We start from the raw sequence: 24,880 nt of genomic DNA, 5'->3' as shown, positions 1-24,880 counted from the left end.
ATAGTTTTTCATAATTGGTACTGAACAGTCGAAGTTTTTTAGGCTGAAACTGAACATTTTGTCGTGAATACGACTTACTTTACTATGGGGTGCCTTTTCAAAATTTACCCTCTGAAAGAGTGATAAGTTTTTGATCGTGAATATCTCTAGTTTTATCTAACGAATCAACATAATTTTTGCTACATGCCATCGGAAATATGATCCCAATTTTATGAAAAAATTTTCAGTTGTGTAACATAATCTCAAATAATTCAAAATTAAACTTTTCTGAAATGTTTGGTATAAACGAGTATCAAAGCGGATAATTGGTCCTTTCGAAAGGCAGGAATGAATCCCGTACAGCATCCTGATAGTTTCTTTCAATGAAATGCAAATCCGAAATGAAATAATCGAAATTAAAATTCTATATGCTGCTATTTTCATAGCCGTTAGGACTGCCGATTAGTGAAAAAGCTACAGACGAAATCACGTAAAAAGAAACCTCTTAACAAAAGTTGGATCAGTTTGGATTCTATCGGCACAGCGAGCAGATGTATTTTGTGTCGTTTGCAAAGCTAGTTTCGCTTCCGACAAGAGCGATTACGTCACAGCTGCCAGTTGTTTGCATTGAAGAAAAAATAACGAAAAGTGGACAACGGTGGAGAGCATCACACAAAATCAGCCGTTCTAATGGCTCTAAAAGTTTTCTAATGGCTCCAAAAGTTTTCTAATGGCTCTAAAAGTTTCCTTGCTCGCAAATCGAAGGTAAATATCCTCAGTTTAGTGCAAATCTCGAACTGTTTGATTTGATTTGTGCACTTTTCGCTGTGTGAAATTCACAGTAATCGAGATCAAGTGAAGCCTTCTTTGTTTTTGCGAAAAATGTAAAAAAAGGAATGCATGCATAATTCATACAATTGATCAACTAATTTATATTGGGAAGTGTTAATGAACATGTCAGTTGTTTTCGTATTCACGACATCCAGTTATGTCTTTGACATTACCCACCCGCCTTTTTTTCACTAGGGAAGACCGGGGTCAAAGCGGGTACTTAGAAAAAAACCATTACAACTTGGTTTTTAGCCAAGTTATCTATACTGATGTGTAGCTTCAACATTCAGCTACAATTCTCAATCTGTGATTTGGAAAAATATGCATTAGTTTTCGTACCAAGTCGTGATGAAGTGAACAAAATATCAGAAACCAATGCACTAAACCGGATACCCTATAGAGCTGCTGGTTTCAACCTTTCGAGAGGCACAATCCTGCTGGCCGAAAATATAGGTATTGTCTCGACTTTATTGAAGAATATTTAATTATTGAGTTACATATAACGAACGTTTTGCTTGTATGTTTAGTAAATTTAGTTTTAATAAGTCATTTAATTCTAATAAGTCATCACATGAAAGCGCGTTTACAATGTCAATTCACGGATCGAAATAATTTCTAATTAATAAGATATTTAACCTGTGCGGTTTACCCCGGTCTTTTCTACTGTGTCTGAAAAATACTCGGCATGTGACTATCAAACGCAAAATCTTTATTTATTCTTACAAAACTAATTTCATCTTGTTCAAAGTAATCCGCTCTCAACAAAATGTACTTATGCACTTATCGTGATGTTTCCGCAGCGGTGATTTCATTTATAAAACAAAATTTATTCGCACTTCTTGGTTGAACAACACGACGGCAGTGAAACAGAGATAGCCGAAAACGATACCAGAAGACTGCCAATTGGAAATTGCAACAGAGACAACAACAACAAGGTAGATTTAATTTAATTCTATTATTTTTACTATGACTAATATTATAAGAATCATAATACTCCCAGAGCTAAACATTATCCAGATGACCCCCCCCCCTCTCGAAACAGATAACGGTTTTTCAAATCTATAGTCAGGGGAATTTGACTCTGATGAAAATAGTGAAGTTTGTCACTCCTCAAGCTCTATTAAGAGGAAGAAGTTCTCCCCCAAATTACCAAAAAAGATATCTAAAACTATACCTTCAAAAAAAGACCCCGGGTTAAATCTGTAAAGCTAAATTTAAAACTAAGAACTGTGCCTCCTGGTTTGTCAAATTCACAAACCAATCCAGGAACTAGCACAAGAAAAGACAATAATCCAGTGGATTTCGTTTCACAAGCCACCAACAGGATTACTGAAGTTTGCGGAAATTGTAGAATGGATTATCGCAGCATTCAATGTTTCTAAGTCTCTAAAGACCATCGGCATTCCTTCCAATAGCTAGAACTTTTTTGAAGCAGTTATCAGCTCAATGGCCAGTTCGCTCAGGTTTTGTATCATTTGATGGATAATTTATCATCCACCGCAAATGATTCAATCACTGTCCTGTAATGGAATTATCGAAACATCATACCAAAACTTGATTCATTCAAAGCTTTATTGCATAGTCAAAAATGTGATGTATTTGCTTTGTGCGAAACATGGCTTACATTAAACGTAGCCTTAAATTTTAATGACTTTAACATTATACGTCTCGATAGAGACTCTCCGTACAGTGGAGTGCTTTTAGGAATTAGGAAATGCTATTCCTTTCATAGATTAAATATTCCTTCGACTTCTAGTATTCTTTTATTTTACAAGGTGAAATGCATTTACGCACAGAGTGTGGAATTCTCCACAGGACTACCACTGTATAATTGGAACTACCCACTAAAACACCTTGGATCTCAAACCCTACCTCCCCGGAACTACCGTTAGGTATTACTTCGGGGTGGAAGGCGAATTAGCTACATGGGTCTCCCGCAAGGCTCATGCCTATCTTACTAAGAATAAAAGTGATGAACTGATACACACAAACCTGAAACAGTTGTAAGATCATGTACAAAAAAATGTTTATTTTTAATGTAATTTATAATAGCAAATCGCTTGATAAAAGCAGTGTTTAGAATAACTAATGAATTCCGACATACTAATACGATATTCGAAAGTTGTTAGGTTTAAAGTACTATGTATTGTGGATGCTACGGCGAAGAAAAACTTATGCACAGAGAAGAAACTGGGCATGTTGAAACAACAATAATCACATTTGATATTTGATATTACGTATTAGTTAATTCAACACTAAATATATTTGACACACAAGCAATTCAAACCAATTATATTTTATTGTTATTCTTAGGCGTTCAATGTGTTGGTAGCTCAAACATAAACTGTTCCGTAAAATCATAATATAGTTTGTTCAAACAGAGCCTTTTAGTTACAATCATGAAAACGGTCGTAATAAAGCTTCATATCTATTGTCACATTTTCTTTTAAAGGTATTTTGTTTAAATCTGATATTGAATTAATGGGTGGCAACTAAAATTTTGGAATTTTTTCGAGGCCTGTATGCTCAACAAACGAGCTCAGAAAGAACTAAGAGTGTGTATGTGTTAGCTCTCTTTCTCCTCTTTCTGCTAGTATTTTCTGTTCTGTTCATGCTTGCTCAGTTGTTGCTGCTTCGGCAGTTTACAATATCCTAAGATGCCCAACAACTGCTCGTAAGGAAGGTAGTGGAAGACCAGCCAAAATTATGGACACAAAAGGACTTCGTTCTCTTTCTCGTGCCTTCAACAACAAGGATTCACTGAGTCAAAGGGATGCCGCAAAAAAGTTCAACTGTTCTCACCAGTACATCTGCAAAACATTGAAAAGACTCGGAATGAAGTATCGAAAGAAGACACGAGCCCCGGGATATACTGACGCACAGATTTCAACGCTGAATTCCCTATGCCGCTGGTTGATTAAATTTTTTTTTGGTATCTATTATATAGATAGTAAATGGGTGTGTTCAATTATGTGAGCTTATTTGTGTGCTGCAGATTATTTTTTGAAGTACAATACGTTTAAACTTTGTTCCTCTTTTCTGTGCAAATCAAATTGTCTAGTAATTCTGGCTCACGTACTCCTCGATTCAAGATGGCGTTGGGTCAAGAAAACGAAAATATTTTTCTGTTTATTGAAACTTTTAAAACGACGGAGCGTCTCAAAATGTCTGAACTTTCAGGTGCGGTCATCGAAAGTTTTCTCAGTATTTTGTAGTGTAACTTTCTCAAGATGATGTATTTAATGATAATTCGTGATCAGTTTCAGCAAACAATCACACCTTAGATGACTTGAAAATAATAGAAAGAAAAGAAGTGGAAGCGTTATTACCCAACCCATGGCGTATATCTCATATAAACTTAATTTCCTTTTCAGAATTTCATTCCTGTGACAATTTCGTTAACAATGAAAAGAAAGACTCATACCGTTTTCGTTTTAGAACCTACACGCGGGCAACTCTGAATCCGAGTAAAACGAACACGTGTACGCGCCCTAGACAACTTCTTCTTCTTCCTTTCTGGTTGGCGTCACCTCACTTGAGATGACGCCGAATTGATGGCACAGCAACTAAGGCTATATTGCCAGTTAATTTTCGTTTATAGTCCAGTGGACTTTCTTTTCACTTGACTACAAGCGAAAATCTCGCTGTGTGGCTGCGTCGAATCGTCAAAGTTCGGCTGAAAATCCTTTCTTTCTTGCGAAATACTCGAATTTTCCCCGGACTAACACGATGCAACGTGCTCACCCGTTGAGAGTTTCACCGGAAGTCGCCCTAGACAACAACTCATATAAAAAAGAAAAAATAAACAAACTCGCATGGATGCTTGGTGCGACCCGAGAAATTTTTCAGAGCGAAACTACGCGATTGGAGTCCGATCTAGAGCGACCTCAGGTTGCTAAAACAAACATATCCAACGTTGTTTTGGCGACTCTCGGGCTGCTCTGATCAATAAACGAAAACGGTATCAGTTTCTATTAGTCTTGATTAAAATTGTTCTTAAAATAACGGATTATTAAATTGTACATAATGTGTTCAGAAATAAATCTAAGTATAATCTTATTAAATTTGCATGGATTGGTTAATTTTATAATAAATATATTCCATTCGAATATCAATTTGTTTAAATTTATCCTCTGGAAAAACTGTCATATATCAAGCATTATATATGGTTAAAATAAACATGTTATATTTATATTCAAAGACAACATGAATGGTTGCTTTAAGATTCATTTTCAGATTAAATGGAATGTAGATTACTTTATATATATATATATATATATATATATATATATATATATATATATATATATATATATATATATATATATATATATATATATATATATATATATATATATATGTATATATATATATATATATATATATATATATATATATATATATATATATATATATATATATATATATATATATATATATATATATATATATATATATATAAGAAGAATATATATAGGCAGAATATTATATATTATAATATTCTTGAAAAAAACTGATTTACTATTGAAGTAAACTGTTTTTCTTCTCCGTGTGTATATTGCCTTATGAAATAAAGGTATTCAGGAAAGAAAACTTCTTCTTGTTCTTCTTGCTGATTACCATCAACTCGCTTGAGATGGCGCCTATAGATGGCACATCGACTTAGGCTATATTGCCAGCTAATTTTCGTTTATAGTCCAATGGACTTTCTTTTCACTGGACTACAAGCGAAAATCTCGCACTGTGTCTGCGTCGAGTCGCCATAGTGCGGATTAAAAATTTTTCTTTCTCGTGAAATACTCGAATTTCCACCGCACTAACACGATTCAACGTGCTGACTCGTGGAGAGATTCATCGGAAGTATTGATTAAGTATTTCGTAAGGTGAAAATTTTGAGTATATATCACAAGTAGAATTAAATCTCATCAAGATCATTTTATATTTGAGTGCAAAACTAACGAAAATGCCAGCAATCCTGAATGTTTGAATTGTTTCCACCCTCTTAGAAAAAACGTTCAACGGTGGTCCTTCGTTGGTCCAATACATTGGATCATTGGTCCAATGAACGTCCAATCAATCGTTCAACGGGAGGCCAACACGGGACGTTCGTTTGCGATTTTGAAACAGACCGTTGAAACAAATGCCATTTTTTCCGTTCAACAAACCCGGCAGAGGTCCATTGTTGAGCCATTTTTAATATGAGGTGTTTGAGCCCCGTTGGACTAGTTTTACTGGAGAATTTCCGACATTTTTACTACTTTTTTTATTTAACTAACACTACATACCTGTACAATACTTCTACTTTGCGTAGAATAACAACAAATCTTCTTTCTATATGAAGGTAACACCAAATTTTCACACTATTTTTACAAGAGACAAACGACAACAAACCGTTCCAGCAAACTGAACGAATATTTCGTGCAGTATGTTGTTCAACAAACGCTCAACGACCAACAAAATAGAACCGCCTGCTGAGAGGGCAACATTACGGATGAGATGTCGTCACTTTGGTTATAGGCACTCTAGTTGCGATGTTTTTCAACTCATCGCATGGGAAATTTGCTATACAGTTTCATAGCAGACGTGTCAACATTTCACACTGAGAAGGCGTTTAGATTTTGTGGTGAGTTGAGTGTTTGTTGAACGGCATACTGGACGAAATACTCGTTCAGTTTGTTGTTGGTTTTTTTTCCTGCAAAAATTAAGTGAAAATTTTGTGACGTATTGGAGCAACGAACGACTTCCGATGGACATTTTTTTCTTACAGGGTAGGAGCATAACAAATGTTTGTCGCATCATCAAATGCACTGATACGCAGTTTAGTTTCGCCACCGTTGAATTTTTGCATCATGGTTTGATTTGATTGATTGCTGCCCGGTCTTTGCATATTTTGAAAAAACACTGAAGTTGATTGGCGAATGAGTTCGGTTCTACGAAATCTACGGAGTGTTGTGAAATTCAGTGTGAGTATGATTTGGATCGGCCGTAGTTTGAAAGCAATTGCGTTCATTTAAGTTTAATCAATTGAAATTTACAGATGCTCAGCTCAAAACAAGTTTTCATTGGAGCATCTGTAGCAGTTCTGCTTGTACGATCTATAATCTATTTTTATATTTGAATGTCTAGACGACTATCAGTGGTTATAGTGCAATATAATGTATACATTTTGTTACAACAACCCTTAAATTAATATAGACAGTTTATGTTTTGATTTCAGTAGAAAGTACGTCATAAACATTTTGTTTTTTTCATCTACCTACTTGCTACTATACCGGGAAAAGCGCAAGTCACGCGAAATAATTTGCGTCTTGATCCCTAATAGGTACACATCATGAGTAGAATGTGTCTCTACTAAACAAATGTAGGAAATTAATGTAATAAGAACCAATGATATCATATTGACGCATAGAAAATTCGTTGGTATAGTAAGGTGTAGCATATCATTTCTGATGGATTGAATGAGAGATAAGAGAAGTGTTATCAATTGTACAGTAATGCTGAATCACTGAGAAGCAATGAATTAAAAAAGCGCGTTATCGGAACACAAAAGACTCACTAAATAAGTTTTAATTATCTAATAAAATACTTTTCAAACATATAGTAAAACAGAAAACCATTATTTTTTGTTAGTAAAGCGATAACATAGTACTTAATGTAACAAATGTCAAATATGTATATATGACGTTATAATTTAATGAAACATTTCCATCTATTTGTATGAGATTAGGAACGGTTTCGCAATTTTCGCAATGATTAATTTTGATTCGATAGTTCTCGATTACGTGATGCAAAATTGCCGGTTTGAAGTAACATGTAAACACTGAAGGGACACCATGAGCAAATATGTTGTATTAGTATACGTGTTAAATAAAGCTTCATATGTAATACTAATTTGTATATGTAGTTACACAGACATTCATAGGTTCTTGCAATAACGTTGATAATAGCTGTTCTTTTTGTTTCGAATAATGCACATGTTGTTTTCCCATAATCAAACATTTAAAAAATCAATTTCCCATTATTTCAAAACAGTATTCTGCATATCGGTACAAATACCAGTCACCAGACATACAGCAACCAGGCATGGCGAGTGAATCGACGTCGGATTATAAAACTGCCAAATCGGTGTACGATTTCTCTGCCCAGGATGGGCAGGGTAACGACATTAGCTTGGAGAAATATCGCGGAAAGGTGTTGTTAATTGTCAATATTGCCTCTAAATGTGGCCTTACAAAGAGCAACTACGAGGAAATGACCCAGTTGTCGAAGCAGTACGAAGATAAAGGCGGGTTAACTAGATTCTAATGCTAGACCGATTTCATGAGTTATCTTTTTTTTCAGAATTCAAAATCCTTTCGTTTCCGTGCAATCAGTTTGGATCACAAATGCCAGAAAAAGACGGCGAGGAAATGGTTTGTCATCTAAGAAATGCTAACGCTGAAGTCGGGGATGTGTTTGCAAAGGTGAGAGTAATTATTATTAGCGAATTCTAAGCCCTGTGGTTGTTCAAGACAGGCTCACTCTTCACTATTTTGTGTACAATTACATTGCTTTGCAGACTTCAAAGCTATACGTTCAAAACATATCATTTCCCGCGATGACTCGTTTTTTAGATCTAAATCGTTGCTTGGATTTTTACCCAAGTAGTAAATGTAACTATTGAAGAAAAAGTATTATTTAAAACGACTTACGTAGAATTTAAGATTTTTTTTCGATTATACTGGAATAATCGTTTTCTCATTACAGGTTAACGTTAATGGAGATGAAGCTCACCCTCTGTATAAATATCTCAAGCATAAGCAAGGCGGCAACTTGGGCAGCTTTATCAAGTGGAACTTCACCAAGTTCTTGGTGGACAAAGAAGGTCAACCTGTGGGACGATATGCCCCGACCACTAATCCATTGGACATTGCTAAAGATATTGATAAATTACTTTGAACAATGATCGTTAATAGTTGAACCTTTAGCAAGTGTCACGCATTTAATTATTCTGCAGCACTACACAGCTTCATGCATTTCCTAATCAAGAATTATGAATTCTTATGACAACATCGTAAATAAAGACGAATCAAAATTCTACTTTTCATTGCATCCAGGATGCCTGAATGATTATTTATATCTGCAATAAAATGTTATTCACTTCATAACCAATAATTATTAATGCAATTATGAAGTCCTTTTGGAATTGCGGAAATCTTTTTGTTGTAATTTGACTTAATGAATTTTCTTAATCATTTTTTATCTGGCTCTGACTATTAATGAAAATGTTTCAGTAAGGTGTATGTGATTATCCTGATTACTATTTAATAACTTACTTTGATTATACATTTTGTTTTAATTTCATACTTAGCTAAAGCAACTTTCATCCAGAATCATTTATTTCATCTCACAAATTAGTTTAACTTTTAGTTAAAATTTGACAGTCGAGGAGTTATGATTATTTTTGACAGTTCGATAGTTATTTTCTGACACTGAAGAATATCTTGCACAAAAATCTAATTTCAGATCTTTAGTACGCAATTTGATTTATAGTGATTCGATGTTTTTTGTTCGATATGACGTATATATTTCGGCTTATATTTTTATCTATATACAAAGATGTATAGACTGGAAAATTAATTGCACATTAAAAATACCTCGGACGTAGAGCTCGAAACCATCTCTAGAGTACAATTGAAAATCCAGGTAGACTTTTAGAAAGTTCTGTTTCAATGCGATTTCAATTATTTTTGTTTCCATGAACGTATGAGAAAGAAATCATACATACTTTTCGTTTGAATTTTAAGTTGCAAAGTAAAGTTTTTTTTTCTGATACTCGGTGTCAGTTTTGAAATGCGATTGATGATATGTGGTGTTGAAAATAAGCTTTGCACCATAGCGGAAAAATTTCTGTGGAAGATTTTGTAGCTTCTCTATCGCGTAGTTTTGATGACACATCGATGTGCAAATTAATGGGCGCCTCAATTTCGCTAACACGCCAATTTCGAAAATGACCTGCGTAGAATCGGGAAAGTTCGGCTCGATGCATGATTTGATTCCTAATGAATATGCAATGCAGACTGAGCTCGGTTCGTCCACGGTGTACATATTCTTTTTTCGGTAGAAACCTTCGATTAGTATTTAGGCGTATGCCCGACAGTGGTGTTACAAGCAGTTCAATAAAGTTCTTTCTTGTAGTTTCTAAATTGGTACTACTGTCGAACCGGGCGTTAGCAAACGTATTAAGTGATTCAAAGTGATCCGGAAACTTTGGGTAATACTGGTGGTAAAATAATAACTTGTGATATGGGAGATGCTGTTGTCACATGTCAAAATACAAATGTCAGCCAATCATGAGTTGATCAGTAGTTTTCATTAGCTTTCGATTCGATTCTTGCCACTTCATATACCTTTGCAATTATATTCTAAATAGAAAAGCATGTTCAATTGTGTGCTTTGTAGTAAGTGAATTGTATTACTTTCGTCACCAAAGTTTTGACAAAGTCAAATGTGTGGTTCTAGTGTTTCACATAATACCAAGAGAATACCGATCTAAGTCGAAATGTCTGTGAACTTTGTCTGAATTCAAGCAAGATTTAGCGGGCTTAGAAAAGTTTAGAAGAGATCAGTAGGTTTAAACAAGGATTGCACGAGAATAAAAAAGTTGAGGAAGGATAGCGCGGGATTGACAAGTTAAGCAAAGTTTAACAGGGATTAAAAAAGTCTAGGAAAGACCGTGTGGGATAAGGTGAGGCTATTTCGGATTAGATGAGTTTGTTTGTATGAGTTAGCCTAGAGTTTAGAGTGAATTGCCCCTTGATACCGATTGTTTCATACTTCTTCAATACTGGCGCTTTCACAAGCCTCGCCGTTCTTTGCGTTCCCAATTATTTTGCCGTCTTCATGTGCCGAAAACTAACTATGACCTCAATTAACATTTTTTAATGAGGTTATTCCAGTTTTTACGAAAATGAAACCAATTATATATTGTAATTAGTCTTTTTCTGTTTGACCCTGAGCAAATGATAGTTGTTCAAAGAACATAATGCGAATGGAAATTATTGAATTAGTGTAAATAATTTTGAAATGAAGGAGATTAATGTTTAAGTTTTACATTCGTTTATAGAAATTTAACAATTCCTTAGTAAAATATTTTATAATTTATAGTAGAGTTATTGTACCAATACTCGTTTCATTAGCAGAGTCGCTCTGTTTTTACAATCAACTAATAGTAACAAAATCGAAGTGACAACCCAGTTGTTTCGTACGATTGTAGAGATCAAATCGACTTAAGACGGATTTTATACAAAAAGTAATGTTTCTTGAATTTACCAAGAATATATAATACAAAAATGCATCACATTGTTTCGGCAGCTTTGATTCAAACATTAACTTAAAATCTATAAAGAAGTTACTGCCAGGGATGACAAGTTACACGTTTGTTTGTATCATGTATGTATTTTACTCAGAGAACAGATTAAAAATTTCATCATTCGGAATTGTTTAAAATGAATTTGCATTACGTTATCTGGTCTAAAGGACAAAGATTTTAAATATTTTTAAATTCAATCCGACCACTGTAAAATCGCTGACAAAACCAACGATTTTAAATAACAAAAAAAAAACATCAATTTTTACGCATTAATTTCAACTTTTTAGTTACAAAGCGAAACAATATACTTCATAAATAAATCCAAATGATCTATATTTTTAAAACTTAAATCGATTGGAGTTCATATTGATTCATAATGAATTTATTCAAAATCATTATTTCGGGGTTTTCTACAAATCCACTTATATTACTTTTTTTAAGATTAAGGCACACTATGTTTTCGATGCCAACGGCATTTTTTTTTATAACTCTCAGAGATCCAGACTCCAGCTGGTGTCCGGTCGTGACTGGTAGATGGGATCATAAGGAATTGTCCAGGTGGCGTTGGTACGTTTTGATGATGGCCGCATGCTTTTTTTGATGTGGGTCCGCGGGAAACACCCCGGTTCACTAAGACTCAGTGGGTGGTTCGCATGTTGGTCATCAACTAGAGCGGCTCTGCTTGAGCTATGAATTTTGTGGAAGTGAAGGAAGGAAACAGAGAGAAGTAAACATTGTACCAAAAGGAAAAGAAAGCGAAATGACTTAGGCAAAAAGATTAAACATTGAGATGGTGAAGAGGCAAGGGATGGATGAGAAAAAAATAATTACCAGCATAAAAATCTTTTTAGTTCTAATGAAGATGGGAGGGGGATTGGGAGAATCGGGCGGATGTTAGTGTAGAATCTGTAGGTGAAGTTTCTTTTTAGCTTCAGTCGAGGAATAGGGGTAGCTTTCACTTCTACTTTAATGTGTTCAAGGTTTTTTGTATCATTCATATATGATGCTCATATACAAGTAATATATTGATTTGCCAACACATCTCGAACCGGCACATCAGGTGGTCTACCTCGGTCTCTGAGGGAGTCCTTTAATTAAGAACTGGCGCCACTATACTCCACTCACATCCACACGACATGCTCGATGTCATGATAACCGCCACCACAAGCACAGAGACCGCCCAATACTTACTTGTTCTGACTAGAAATCGGGTAGAAATCTCCACAGGGTTTTCTATATGACAAATTTTTAAATAAAAAATTTCCAAGAAGCCTGGTTTTGGTTGAACTATAAAGTCTTAACAAGCCGATAAAATTATAACTTCTGGTTTCAGTGCCTATTTTAGACTTGTTCTTAGATTCCAATATTCTACCATCTATAGTATGTCAACTATTTAAAGAAAGTACTAGAAAAAAATCCTTTTCATCCGTTTGAGAAATCAGTCTCGAGTGGAATTGGACTTTACATCCATGCAAAACAAATGGCTTGTCACGCTGAAAACGTGTGTAAAGTTTCATCCAAATCAGTGTATGTGAAGTTTGACGACTTGTTACCTATTTTTAGATTGTCGAAGACACCAAATACCTATTTCTTCAAATTATAAAGATTTTTTTGAGACTTAACAGTGATTTTTGGAACATGGCTAAGCTGAAAATTCATCTTCTTCCTATACAACATTGTCCGACCTTAATACATAGCCTTACAAAAGGGATGAATGAACTTCGTTTGACAGCTATCAGTGGCATGTTTAAACGGTCATCCCAATTTAAACGTGTGTGATAAGGTTTTGCATAAACATAACATAACCTCACAAAATTAACTGAATGAACATCATTTGACAGCTAACGGTGGCCTGTTTACGTGTTCATTCTGATTTGAATAAGTGTTATTAGGTTTTACACGAACATGACATAACCTCACAAAATGAACAGAATGAACTTTTTTTTACAGCCGCCGCTTAACCCAGTAGTTCCAGAACCGAAAATCGGATCCACATGAAACTTCAATTTTATATGCGGTAATAAGGTCTTCTACTTGAAGCTAAGTTCGTGATAATCGGCCAAATCATCTCAGAGAAAATAGACTGAGTTCCTTTTTGGCGAATTTAAACACTTTTTTCGGTGCTTCCGGATAGCCGGAGTTCCCCTACTAGCAATGACTAACGATTAGATTAGTTTCGAACCTCGATTAGATTTTTTTTCCTAGATGCATTAAGTGATGATGTACAATTTTTAGCACTCTTCGAACTGTAATTCCGAAAGTCGTATCCGGATGAAATTCTAAAGTTTTGTATGGAACCATGAGACCTAAGTTGGTGAAAATTGGTCACACTTTAACTGAGGACGGTGAGTAAGTAATCGGAAATTCAATTCCCTGTAATTCCGGAACCGGAAGTGTGATTAATTTACCAAAATCCCACACCAGTCTCAGACATTCGTAGCCGCATCGTGATTCTGATTTATTCAACGCGATTGAAAATTCGTGGTCATGTTGTCACGGTGATGATGGACTCGGTTGTGTTTTCAAACCCAAGCTTCGGTGTTGGTTTTCATTTCAAAGCTGTGTACATCGTTTGTGAAGGCGTGTTGTGTTTTCTTCTTCCGTGCCCGCACGTACCGATATCGCGGTATCCTTTTATATGGCGGTTTGAAAGTTTTGATACTCATTGTGGAAATCGGTTAAGCCGTTCCCGACAAAAATGAGTGCACATTTTTCCTTAATTTTTACATACAGGGTCTGCCATCTAACTTTTTTTTTGAACTAGCGGTTGTTTCTACATTGGTACCTTTAATGTCACTTCTGATTTGACAGAAACTTAGTTTTATCCTTCCGCTGAATGAAAATGGTTGTGTATATGCTTGAGGAACGCGTGAAAATACTGCAGTTTTACTTTGAAAATTATGGTAATGTTACGGAATGTGTTGCCAAAAAATCATCTTCTAGGATGAGGCACATTTTCATCTCGGCGGGTATGTTAATACGCAAAATTGTCGCATCTAGGGGACGGAACACCCGCACGTTATTATGCATCCTCAGAGAGTGACGGTTTGGTGCGGATTTTGGTCTGGCGGCATCATTGGGCCATTTGTCTTCGAAAATGAGGCAGGAGCCGCCTCCACGGTCAATGGCGAGCGCTACCGCGCCATGATTAGCGATTGGCTATTCCCGTTACTTGAAGAGGAAGACTTGGACACCATTTAATTCCAACAAGACGGCCTTCCGTGCCACACAGCCAACGCTACGATCGATCTTCTGCGCACAGTCTTTGAAGATCGAATTATCAGTCGAAATTCGGATGTCGTTTCGCCGCCTCGGAGCTATGATTTGACGCCGTTAGACTATTATCTTTGGGGGGCTGTCAAAGATAAGTGTTATGTGGACAAGCCAGAGACAATTCAAGCCTTGAAGGACAACATTCGTGCAGCCATAGCTGAAATAAAGCTGCATACAATCGAAAATGTACTAAAAAACTGGACCGACCGTATGGCGTACTGCAAGGCCAGCCGAGGCAGCCATTTGAATGATGTGGATGAATCGTTTGTATTTTATTGCATGTTTAAAAAAAAGTTACATGGCGGACCCTGTATTGCCCTGTAACTCAGGAACCGGAAATTGGATCAAAATGAAATTTATTAGCAGACAATGGGACCTGATGCTGGAGACATATTTGGGTATCGATTACACAATATTATTCGTCCTTCGTTCGGGGTGTATGTGTTTAACTAGGAATCGAATTATCACAAGATCTACGATGCGAAGAAGATGCGCATGATTTTGTCTAAGTGGGTTAGTTCGGCTGGTAACATTTATTTAATTTCGATAGGTAATGAAGTTTTCGAATTGTCAGTTGTATAATAGTAAATCAACTTGAAGAACTATTGTGGGCAATTGTTAAAAATCACTCAGTTCATAGTAAATGAAATTCTGTTGGATTCATCAAACCTTGTCCTTGCAATTCGTATGATTATTACTTACGAGAAGGAAATCGCTTAGAAAGAAATGCAGATATTATTACATCGAAAATCATTATCGGGTTAACGAAAGCAACGAAAATATATGAAATATTGCAAGTAACTTGTGGAGTATGCTTGTTTGCGATATAAGGACATACGGGTAAGACTAAAAATATATCAATATCGGAAATGGAAAGTGTAAATATACAACGATCTGTTCAATCAAATTGTCTTCTGAAAAGTGTAATCAAATCCCAGGATAGTAAAAATTGCAGAACAGTTCCAGTGATTGAAGAAGGTTTGAATGGTAGAACAGTTTCCGTGATTAGTCAATCTGTCTTTCGTAGCGTATTGATTCAAAGTAAATGATTACTTCACGTCATAACGAATCAAATCTTATGAATCTTCAAGAATGGTCGTTCGTCCTGCTGCAGGTGGCAACCCTAGACATTCCTTGGTCTTTTATTGTGAGAAAGGCTAGAAGACACCGAAAGCTGTAAAACATGAACTGTTCCACCACAGGTTCATTTGTGACGTCAGCATGTAAACCCTAATCAGAACTCGTACATTCTTCTTCCAAGAATGGCCAACTAGGATTCGGCGACGCTAAACATTTCGACAGTCCCACGACAAAAGGGTCCAACTGCAAATGACAGTTTCTCTTTGTTTACTTTTTCTTTCACGTTTTATCGCACTGATTTTATTTATGATTATTCGAGAAATTGCAGTAATGGCTCCGTAATTATCGAAAAGAAAGTAAACAAATAGTGGCTCTTATATACAGTTAGGCTCTTTTGTAGCGGGACTTTCGATTTGTTATCGTTCTGTTTAGTGTTGGTTTGCACAGAAAAAAAGAAATTTGTACCACATTTAAATCAGTAGTAGTATTATATAGACATCAGTAGAATCGAAAGCATGATTGAAAATCATTATTGATGTAAAACTGAATTAGAATGCATCAATATTTCAATTAAGTATTTTAAAATTAACGCTCACTTCTAAAGTGTAATGCAAAAAATAAAGAACAGTGAAGTAATTTTATGTTCAACTTACTGCTCCAAATATGTGCATGAACAATGATGTAGATTCACAAAATTTTTATATTTGTGGTAGTAAATTTAAAACGGCATTTTTCATCAATCGTTTAAGACGCTTGAAATTGTTAAGTTATTGTATAAATCTGCTAAAACATCTTTCTGCAAACGTTATTAGCATGATTAGTTGAATACATAGTCTCATTTTTCATCAATCGTTTAAGACGCTTGAAATTGTTAAGTTATTGTATAAATCTGCTAAAACATCTTTCTGCAAAAGTTATTAGCATGATTAGTTGAATACATAGTCTCGGAAAATAATTCAAAGTCTGTGAATATTATAATATTTTTGTATTGATTTTTCTAAACACATTAGGGTAACAGAGGTATTCTGGCCATCTCATATATTTTGGCCCACCTAACAAACTTTATCGATTTCATCGGATTTTATCGATGTTAGGTAACTCATTTTACATCAATTTGAAGCTAATCACATTTAATTACCTATTGCGGAAGGGGTTTTTAAAGATATTACAATATTTGGTGGATATTTTTATAAAGTGGGCCAAAATAAAATCAATCCTAAAGTGGGCCAAAATACCTCTGTTACCCTATTTAGCTATATTTATTCAAAGAATGGCAATCTTAGAATTCTTCATCCCTTTCATAAACGCTAAGAGCAAATCAGCAGCTACAAGATTCGTATGGGTGGTCTATAATATAACTGAAACTGAAACAAACGAATCCCCAGCAAGCCGTTTTAGTTTTATTTATTCGATCAGTTCTACTGTCAAATTTAAAACTGGTATACGCTGCCGTTCTTTTTTTTCTATATGTGAAACACTGATAAAACGCTACTGGGGCTTCCAGTTTATTTTGTAATAATCTCTAGATTTAAATTTTAAAACTGACATAAATTATGCATCTAGAACTAGAACACTCCTGAATATGCTCTAAGGTAGTAGTATTTTAGTTCTAGCTGCATAATTTATGCCAGTTACAAAATTTAAATCTGGATTTTATAACAAAAAAACTGGCAGCCCCAGCAGTGTTTTACTCGTGTTTCAAATATACAAAAAATAGAACGGCATCGTAGACCAGTTTTAAATTTGACTGAAGAACTGGTCGAATAAATAAAACTAGAACGGCTTGCTGGGGATACGTTTGTTCCAGTTTCTGTTCTATTATAGATCTTCCATATAGAACTTCTAGCTGCTGAATTTGCTCAATAAAAATTCAAACCTGAAAAAATGGCAATAAAAATTCAAACCTGAAAAAATGCCTACTTACTCGTGCTGAGTGTATTCTATTAAATCCAGGTGTAAAAAACATTTCTTAGATGTATTTCTTGAATAAAATCTCTTCAATGATCTCGAAAAACATTTGATATCGTTGAATGAAAAACTTTTTTCCGTATGTTCATTACGACTGTAACGATAACTTCTGATTTTTACAGGGTGATTAGGGCAACCAAAGATGGGCGACACTAAGGCTAAGTCAATTTACGACTTCACTGTAACGAATCTGAACGGAAATGATGTGAACTTGAGCGTGTACAAAGGAACCGTGTGCCTGATACTGAACTTTTCCACCAGAGATCCGACATGTGAAAAAGTGTTCTCAATGTTAGCTCCCCTTTACAAAAAGTTTCATAACGAAACCAAACAAGGTTTGTTATACTTCCGAATTCAGTGCACGTAACATTTATCATTCCGATCGCGCGATATAATTACCTTTTCTCCGCCAGATCTGAACATTCTTCTGTTTCCAAGTTTCCAATTCGGTGCCAAGGAATCGACAAGCGATATTCTAAGTTTCTTTGAAAAGAACAACGAACTTCTAGTGGGAGATGTTTTTGCTGAGATCGAAGTAAGTAGACATCGTCTGGTGAGGTGTGTCAAGCGCAGTCTAGTCTTTCCATAAAGGATGCTGCGTTATTGAAGCCTTGCTCGAATTGGGCAGGCGGGAAATGTAAGGCGGTGATTTCCACGGTTTTTATTTATTGTGACTATACTTGGTGCGATTCTCGCACGCAGCCTACCCACGAGATGATGGCAATGTGTTACAACAATTTTTCATATCGTTCACAGGTCAATGGCTCCAAATGTATCGATTTGTATAAGTTTTTGAAACAGAAGAAACCGGGAAATTGTGGAGGCTTCATCAACAGTAATTTTACAATCTTTCTAACAGACCGAAACGGCATACCAGTTGAGCGGCTTGGAGCTAGCGTACATCCTTATCTTATCGAGGAACTGATAGAGCAATATTGCGGATGAACCTGGCCGGTATTGTGTACGTGAAATAAATGTGAATCTTTTCCTAAGAGCATTTGAAATCATTTGAAAAAATATAAATGTGATATGGAGTAATTTGTTGTTAAATAATTCTAGAATTACTAAAATGAAAAATAGTTAGAAAATTGTCCAAACAATTTACTAGGCAATAGATTATTTGGTCATCGTCTCTAGTCTTAAAGTGAAAGATAAAACATTTTGATTGAACAGATGTAAATTGGTGTAAAGCATTGATGCATATTGGTGTAAAGCATGCAAATTGGTGTAAAGCATTGAAGGCACCAATTCTTCTAACAATACTTTTGAGATGAAAAACGATTCGCAGGTTTATGGAAAGAGCGATAGTACATAAGAAAGCTTTTGTTGGAAATATTTTTCCTTTAATTTTTCAATATTTGAGAATTTGATTTATTTTGTACAAGTCACAATACTTATGCGAAGTTATGCGTTTTTAGACGAATTTTTAAAGTTATGCGATTTTTTTAATGCAAATTTTCGAAGTCATGCGGTTTTTCAAGCGAATTTTTATGCGGTACATATCTCCCGCATGAAAATTGTATTATTATATTATTTCTATTGATTTTGGTAGAAACAGTTGGGCCCTTTACAAAAGATATCTTAGATCAATTTTGAAAAAAAAATCGATGCATGCAAAGTGTTTCTTTGTCTACATTTCCAAAAAAATGATTGAAATATAAGAAAAAGCTACCAACATGTGGTCAGTTTGGCACTTTTCAAAAGACAGTCTAGATAAATTTAGAAAATACAAAATATGTAGTGTGGCTTTTTGTGACCAAGTTTACATGTCCAGAAATTTTGATTGAAATCGGAGAGGGTGATTCGAGTTCAGAATACGATTAGGTGTGAAATGCGTAGATAAAACTATTGTTTTTTAGCTCTACAAAAAGTTTTCACCAGAAAAACTACCGAACATCAAAATCAAATCTAAGTGTGTGTGTGTGTGTTTGAAGTGTGAAAAGAAAAAAATGATTTGGGAAGCAATTTGGTTATGTGGAAAGCGGGGTCCTCCATTTGCTATAACAAGGATGATCAACGGGTAGGTAAAGTAATTGTTTACTGTGGAGCAGGGAAAAATCCACTGAAGCTGGTTCAATTAAACTTTCTCTTCAACAGGCATAAAACCTTCTCTTCTTTTGCATCAACAGATTACAATGATCCAAATGATACATAATAACTTACACAATTCTTACTTGTGTTAGTCGATCGGGAAGAAATCTGTTGTGTGATTTCCGGTCGGGTTTTTCTTTTCATCCTTGAACACTGACGATAACGATTCATTTTGCTGGTTCTAGAGAGATAAATGTCTTCTATTGGTAAAACTAAAATGGTTTCTCAATCCAACCAAGTATACTTTATCCAATTAGACTTGTTCTGATGGGATGACAGTTGATGGTGTAATTCCACCTGTTGTAGATAAGGAGTGTATCGAAAATAAACTATCCACAAATTTTTCTTTCAAGTTATGATAAAAACGATATTTTTTTCAAACTAAAAATTGATTCTTTATTGTTCGAGTTTAAACTTGAGCATAATGAAAACCGGATGAAATTTAAGTTATTCCTTCATGAATTTTCAAACTTTTGATAGAACGCTTTTCATCAAGTTTCGGACAAGTGTTGCATCGCCTTTTTTGGACGCTTGTGCCCACAATTTTTTGAACTCCTGCATGTTCCCAGCTGCCTTACCAGTCTTCTTGAAGACCCACTTCTCGATTTCCCAGTAACCTTCGATGGGTCGAAGCTGAGGGCAATTTGGTGGATTGATATTTTTCTCAACGAAATTTATACCCTTTTCTGCAAGCCAATTGAAAGTGGTTTTGGCATAGTGAGCCGACGCTAAGTCCGGCCAAAACAGTGGATGTGTTTTATGCTTCTTATGTAAAGGCAGCAATCTCTTCTGGAGACTCTCAGATCGATAGATTTCTGCATTTATAGTTTTGGTAGTGTAAAAAATGGTTGACTTCAAACCACAGGAACATATTGATTGCCATATCAGTACCTTTCGACCGAATTTCTCCACTTGAATTGACCTGTCCGCATTGCTTACATCTTCCCTAACGACGACAATAAAGTATTGTGGACCAGGAAGGGTTTTTGAGTCTTCCTTTACATAATTCTTATCGTCCACCAAAACGCATGCATACGGACACTGCAAAAGACGCGAATACAATTTCCGGGCCGCCAATTTTCGCATAGTAATACCCTTCTCACTTAGCCATGTGTCCAGCATGCTGTGATCTGAGCATAAAAACCATCACAAATACATGCGTACAACAGAAATGTATGTGGATAGCTTATTTTCGATACTCTCCTTAATCCGGAAGAAGTTGAATCGTCTGAAAGCTGACAGACAAGATACTTTCTCTGAGAAAAATTCAGCTTTTACTATCTATAATCGTGTTCAAGTGCGAATAGTGGACGGAATGTTTACTTCGGACTTGAAGGACGATTTACTGAGAGATCTTAATAATCTCCTCTATTAAACCCCGCCCTCCTCATTAATTCCCAGCTTCACAGGTTGTGGGCTACGATACGGTGCTGTCTGGTTCTCTCCTGAGAACGAGGACAGTCGCGTCTGGCTCATTTAGAGTTTGGAAATGATAAATGAGATGGCAAGGTTTAACAGGTTCGTAATTGAACCCTATAGCCTTCATCAAAATAAGATCTTTTTTAGTATTCCTTGGAATAGCAAGGAAAGCTTGAAAGCGATCGATGTTTTGAAAAGGTTAAATTTCCAAAACCCGACGATTCTGGCGCTTCGATGAAGGATCCTGAAATCCAACTCCAGTGTTGCAGGTAATCAGTTGATTATCTGCAGCATTGATGACGAGTCTCTGGATGTTCTGAAGAAGCTCGAATTTAGAATGAATTATGGATTTCATATGGTGACAGCGCGTGTCATAAGACACAAACTGTCATCTGATGAAGTAAAACTTTAAATCTTTACGGAGACACAAAGTTTTATTTTCGTGCCAATAGGCACTCATAATGCATTCAGCGTTCCTTCTGGAACGCTTAGTGTTTTACGAGCATATATGAAACACCAATTTCCTTTAGGATTTAGGTGTCTCAATCTCTAGTTTTTACGTTTCGTCATCGACTCATCAGTGCATCAGCAGATTATGTTGAACTGCTGATGCAAAACCCCCGGATAACCATAATCCGCTGAGCAGACGTAAAGTTAGTGCATTTTACAAAACACTTGTTTGCGCCGAAGCGCTATGTCTAACCTGACGTGCCGAAAGAACGAAACAAATTCGATGGCATACTGACCGCTAACAGATTTTCGTCATTTGGTGGTTGATACATAATAACTTAAAACTATAACAGCAATTATATAACGCTAAGAGAAAATTTATACTAAATATACTATTCTGGTCAAGGAGAACGGGGGAAGGGTGTAGGTTTATACCGTTTTAGTAATTTTTTAGAGCTATTGTTCGAAGAAATAAATTAAAATCTTTCGTATTATATAAAGCATCTTTCGAACAACATTTTGTATTTTTTTCGTGGAAAAATATTGAGAAAAAAGTCGGCGAAGAAGCATCTCAGGGCAGCAATCAATAAACCAAAGTAATATAGTTGCGGTAGATGTTTTTAGACCGCTACGTTTTTATTTGATTTTTTTTTAATATTTTGATTATTTGATGGTTGTCAAAACTGTAAAATCTCTCCAAAGTAACCAAAAAACGAATAGGAAAACGTTGAGGTTGAGAATTTTATATGTTGAAAGTGTATGCAAAATTTGAAAAGATTCGGTGAAGTAGTTTTTAAATGGAGATGGACACAGAATTTCAAAACGTGCGTTCAAAAAAAACGCGTTTAAAGTTTATTGTCGGCGTTGCTCGGAAAAGTTTCGTGAAGGCAAGGCCGCAAAAAGATTCTAAAATTTGTCCTGCCTATCAAAATACTCTGAATGTAGTTAAATCCGGCAACCCTATTGAACAATACTCCGTACATGTTCAGATTGCGCACGGGCAGTGTCCCATCTCAGATGTTCACAGCATTCTCGTCAAATCGGGTCATTTTTATGTTTTTCGTGAAATCCGATCAATTTTACCTTACATTTCGCATGTTTGGGCCACTTGCTACACTCTCTCTCTCCTGAAATAACGTAATAACCTTCTTTGATATAAAATAGTATCTGTATATGTCAAGAAGAATCGTTTCTCGTCTAATAAATGTTATACCGAGCTCCCCTTTTTAGTGAACTTACTACAGCCCTCCTCCATGAATATTCTTATAATCACCTCTGAGTAGTAAAGAAAGTATCTGAGTTCGTCATAAAGTATCGATTCCCACCTTTCATACATGTGCCAAAATTTTGCGTTGCATTCAAATTAACAATAGCAATACTATCTAGCACGACCTTGAAATTTTTGTCCCTCTCTTGTTTTACAAAAATGGCAGATGAAAATTGGTTTTCAAAACCCCCTCCTTGCCATCTAGATCATCTTCAAGTTATTATAAACATCTGTGCCTGTTGGACAATGTCTATTTTTGAAAAATTCGAAACATTTTGCCTAAAATTCCTTCGGTTAGCTAACTATTACTACAGACCCCCCCTTCCTTGAATATCCTTATAGCAAAACATCAGCAGCAATAATTGCTTGAGCCAAATTAGGTGTAAGGTGTAAGGTCTATTGAGTTGTTCCGGAGTTATGGTCGATCATATAAACAACCACTCTCCCTCACTCCTTAAAAATGCTCTTAGGATCATCTGAAGAGCAAATAATATCTGTACTGTATCCAGTCACGTACCCAGAGGGGGGGCCCGAGGGGCCCTGGCCCCTCCCGAAATCAAAAACATATAATTATTTAGAATGTCTCAGACATGTGTTACAGAAATAACAAGACAGTAAACGTAATGAAATATAATACAATATTAGTTCCAGTGGAAAAATTTAAAGTGTATGTAAAAACAGCCGTAAAAGGCACACCGAGAATTAAGTACATAAGCAGTTTTCAGTAATGGGCCCCTCCCGAAATGAAATCCTGGGTACGGGCCTGACTGCATCGTTTTTTTTTTTTAAATTCTATTCACTTCATATTAAACCTTCTTTTTCAGAGGTACTCATTATATTCACCCGTCTCAAATACCCTTAAGACCATAATCGAGTTTTTCAATAAAGTATGGATGGTTCATCAAAAATTATCGATTCTCTTTATATTATAAAAAAAGGATCATAGCCCCTTCCATGTTAAAGACATTTACTTCACACTCTCCCTCCTGGGAATGTCCCAATGATCATCTCTGACCAAGAAGTATTAGTGCCAAGTTTGATAGCTATCCGTTCAATATTTCCGAAGTTATGCAGTTACAAACATTACATCCTCTTTTTAGAGGCACTTGCTACATACACCCCCCCCCATATAATCATATCTAATATAAGAAAAATGTTCATATGGTCTTGAAAAACTATCAATTCTCACCAAGTTAGACAAATTTTCTCATGACCCCCCTGTTAAGGACACTTACTACGCTCCCTCTCCCATTAAAATACCTTTATGGCCATCTCAGAAGTGCAAGAAGTATCTGTGCTATTCTGGTGGCAATCCGTTCAGTAGTTTCAAAATTATGCCGTTTTAAACATTACAACCCCCCGCTTTTAAAGGCACTTGCCACATCCACCTCTCGTATAGTCATATCTAAGGTATGCAAAATGCTTCTATGGTCTTCAAAAAGATTCGATTCTCGTCAAGTAATATGAATTATTTCATGGCCCTCCCCTGTTAATGAAACTTGCTACGCTCTCTCTCCTATGAAAGTACTCCTTAATCCATCTCTGAAATGCAAGAAGTACCCGTGCCAAGTTTGATGGTAATCCGTTCAGTAGTTCCGAAGTTATGGCGTTACAAACTTACATCCATTTTTATGTATACAGATTAAATCGAAGGAAACAGTTTTATTTCTAGGGGGCGGTTAGGGTCTAACATTTTTGAAAATCATATTTTTTCTTTGTTTTTTGCCATAATAAAACATTTCAAGAATGTTTTGTTAAATTTTCAAATCAATCGAAAAAGAACTCTTGAGCCTGCGCACCGAGCTCTTGCCTTTCCGCAGTGTTAAAAAATAAAATATAGAGACCTTTACATCCAGAGTTTTATTTCGATAAACTTGAAAATTTGACAAAACATTTTTGAAATGATTTTTTTACGTTTCGTAATAGACTCGTCAGCGCAGAGCAGTTCAAATTGAACTGCTTAGTGCAAACTTAAACAGTTCAACTTGAACTGCTAAGCAGACTTAAGGTTAAAAGGGAGTCTAATTTTTTTGAATGTAGAAAGTGTGTGTAAAATTTGAAAAAATTGGTGCAGTAGTTTTTGAATGACGATGGACACGGACCTTCAAAACCTGCTTTCGAGAAACTCGCGTTTAAAGTTTTTTGTCTATAAAAACAATGAAAACAATGTT

General features: G+C 35.7%; 2 protein-coding genes across 5 annotated transcripts; both read left to right on the top strand.

The window, feature by feature from the left end:
* The first annotated feature begins 6,619 nt into the window (after positions 1 to 6,619).
* LOC131431613 (uncharacterized) lies at positions 6,620 to 8,896 on the top strand. 3 transcript variants are annotated; one of them, XM_058597431.1, is made up of 5 exons: positions 6,659 to 6,773; positions 6,848 to 6,898; positions 7,843 to 8,095; positions 8,152 to 8,273; positions 8,557 to 8,896. In XM_058597431.1, exons 1-5 carry the CDS (start codon positions 6,729 to 6,731, stop codon positions 8,746 to 8,748), a joined length of 663 nt encoding a protein of 220 aa, XP_058453414.1. In that variant the 5' UTR covers positions 6,659 to 6,728; the 3' UTR covers positions 8,749 to 8,896. The 3 variants fall into 3 exon arrangements, with proteins under 3 accessions (XP_058453415.1, XP_058453414.1, XP_058453416.1); XM_058597432.1 differs by lacking the exon at positions 6,848 to 6,898 and having other exon boundaries at positions 6,620 to 6,773; XM_058597433.1 differs by lacking the exons at positions 6,659 to 6,773; positions 6,848 to 6,898 and adding an exon at positions 7,016 to 7,033.
* Positions 8,897 to 9,614: 718 nt separating this feature from the next.
* Positions 9,615 to 18,511, top strand: LOC131430366 (glutathione peroxidase-like). Of its 2 annotated transcripts, none has more exons than XM_058595285.1 (4): positions 9,615 to 10,063; positions 17,605 to 17,817; positions 17,896 to 18,017; positions 18,239 to 18,511. In XM_058595285.1, exons 2-4 carry the CDS (start codon positions 17,625 to 17,627, stop codon positions 18,425 to 18,427), a joined length of 504 nt encoding a protein of 167 aa, XP_058451268.1. In that variant the 5' UTR covers positions 9,615 to 10,063; positions 17,605 to 17,624; the 3' UTR covers positions 18,428 to 18,511. The 2 variants fall into 2 exon arrangements, with proteins under 2 accessions (XP_058451268.1, XP_058451269.1); XM_058595286.1 differs by lacking the exon at positions 9,615 to 10,063 and adding an exon at positions 10,249 to 10,537.
* Positions 18,512 to 24,880: the final 6,369 nt, after the last annotated feature.

The sequence above is a fragment of the Malaya genurostris genome, chromosome 2, assembly GCF_030247185.1.
Source record: "Malaya genurostris strain Urasoe2022 chromosome 2, Malgen_1.1, whole genome shotgun sequence".
Taxonomy (NCBI): domain Eukaryota; kingdom Metazoa; phylum Arthropoda; class Insecta; order Diptera; family Culicidae; genus Malaya; species Malaya genurostris.
The sequence above is the reverse complement of the archived record's forward strand: the minus strand, read 5'-3'. Positions and strand labels throughout refer to the sequence as shown.

What these genes read in the sequence shown, in the direction of transcription:
- LOC131430366 (XM_058595285.1), top strand. Translation starts at nt 17,625, where the DNA reads ATGGGCGACACTAAGGCTAAGTCAATTTACGACTTCACTGTAACGAAT. An exon ending in TCATAACGAAACCAAACAAG is followed by an intron (nt 17,818 to 17,895) that starts GTTTGTTATACT and finishes TTTCTCCGCCAG; the next exon opens with ATCTGAACATTCTTCTGTTT. An exon ending in ATGTTTTTGCTGAGATCGAA is followed by an intron (nt 18,018 to 18,238) that starts GTAAGTAGACAT and finishes TATCGTTCACAG; the next exon opens with GTCAATGGCTCCAAATGTAT.
- LOC131431613 (XM_058597431.1), top strand. Translation starts at nt 6,729, where the DNA reads ATGAGTTCGGTTCTACGAAATCTACGGAGTGTTGTGAAATTCAGT. An exon ending in GGAGTGTTGTGAAATTCAGT is followed by an intron (nt 6,774 to 6,847) that starts GTGAGTATGATT and finishes TGAAATTTACAG; the next exon opens with ATGCTCAGCTCAAAACAAGT. An exon ending in GAAGCAGTACGAAGATAAAG is followed by an intron (nt 8,096 to 8,151) that starts GCGGGTTAACTA and finishes CTTTTTTTTCAG; the next exon opens with AATTCAAAATCCTTTCGTTT.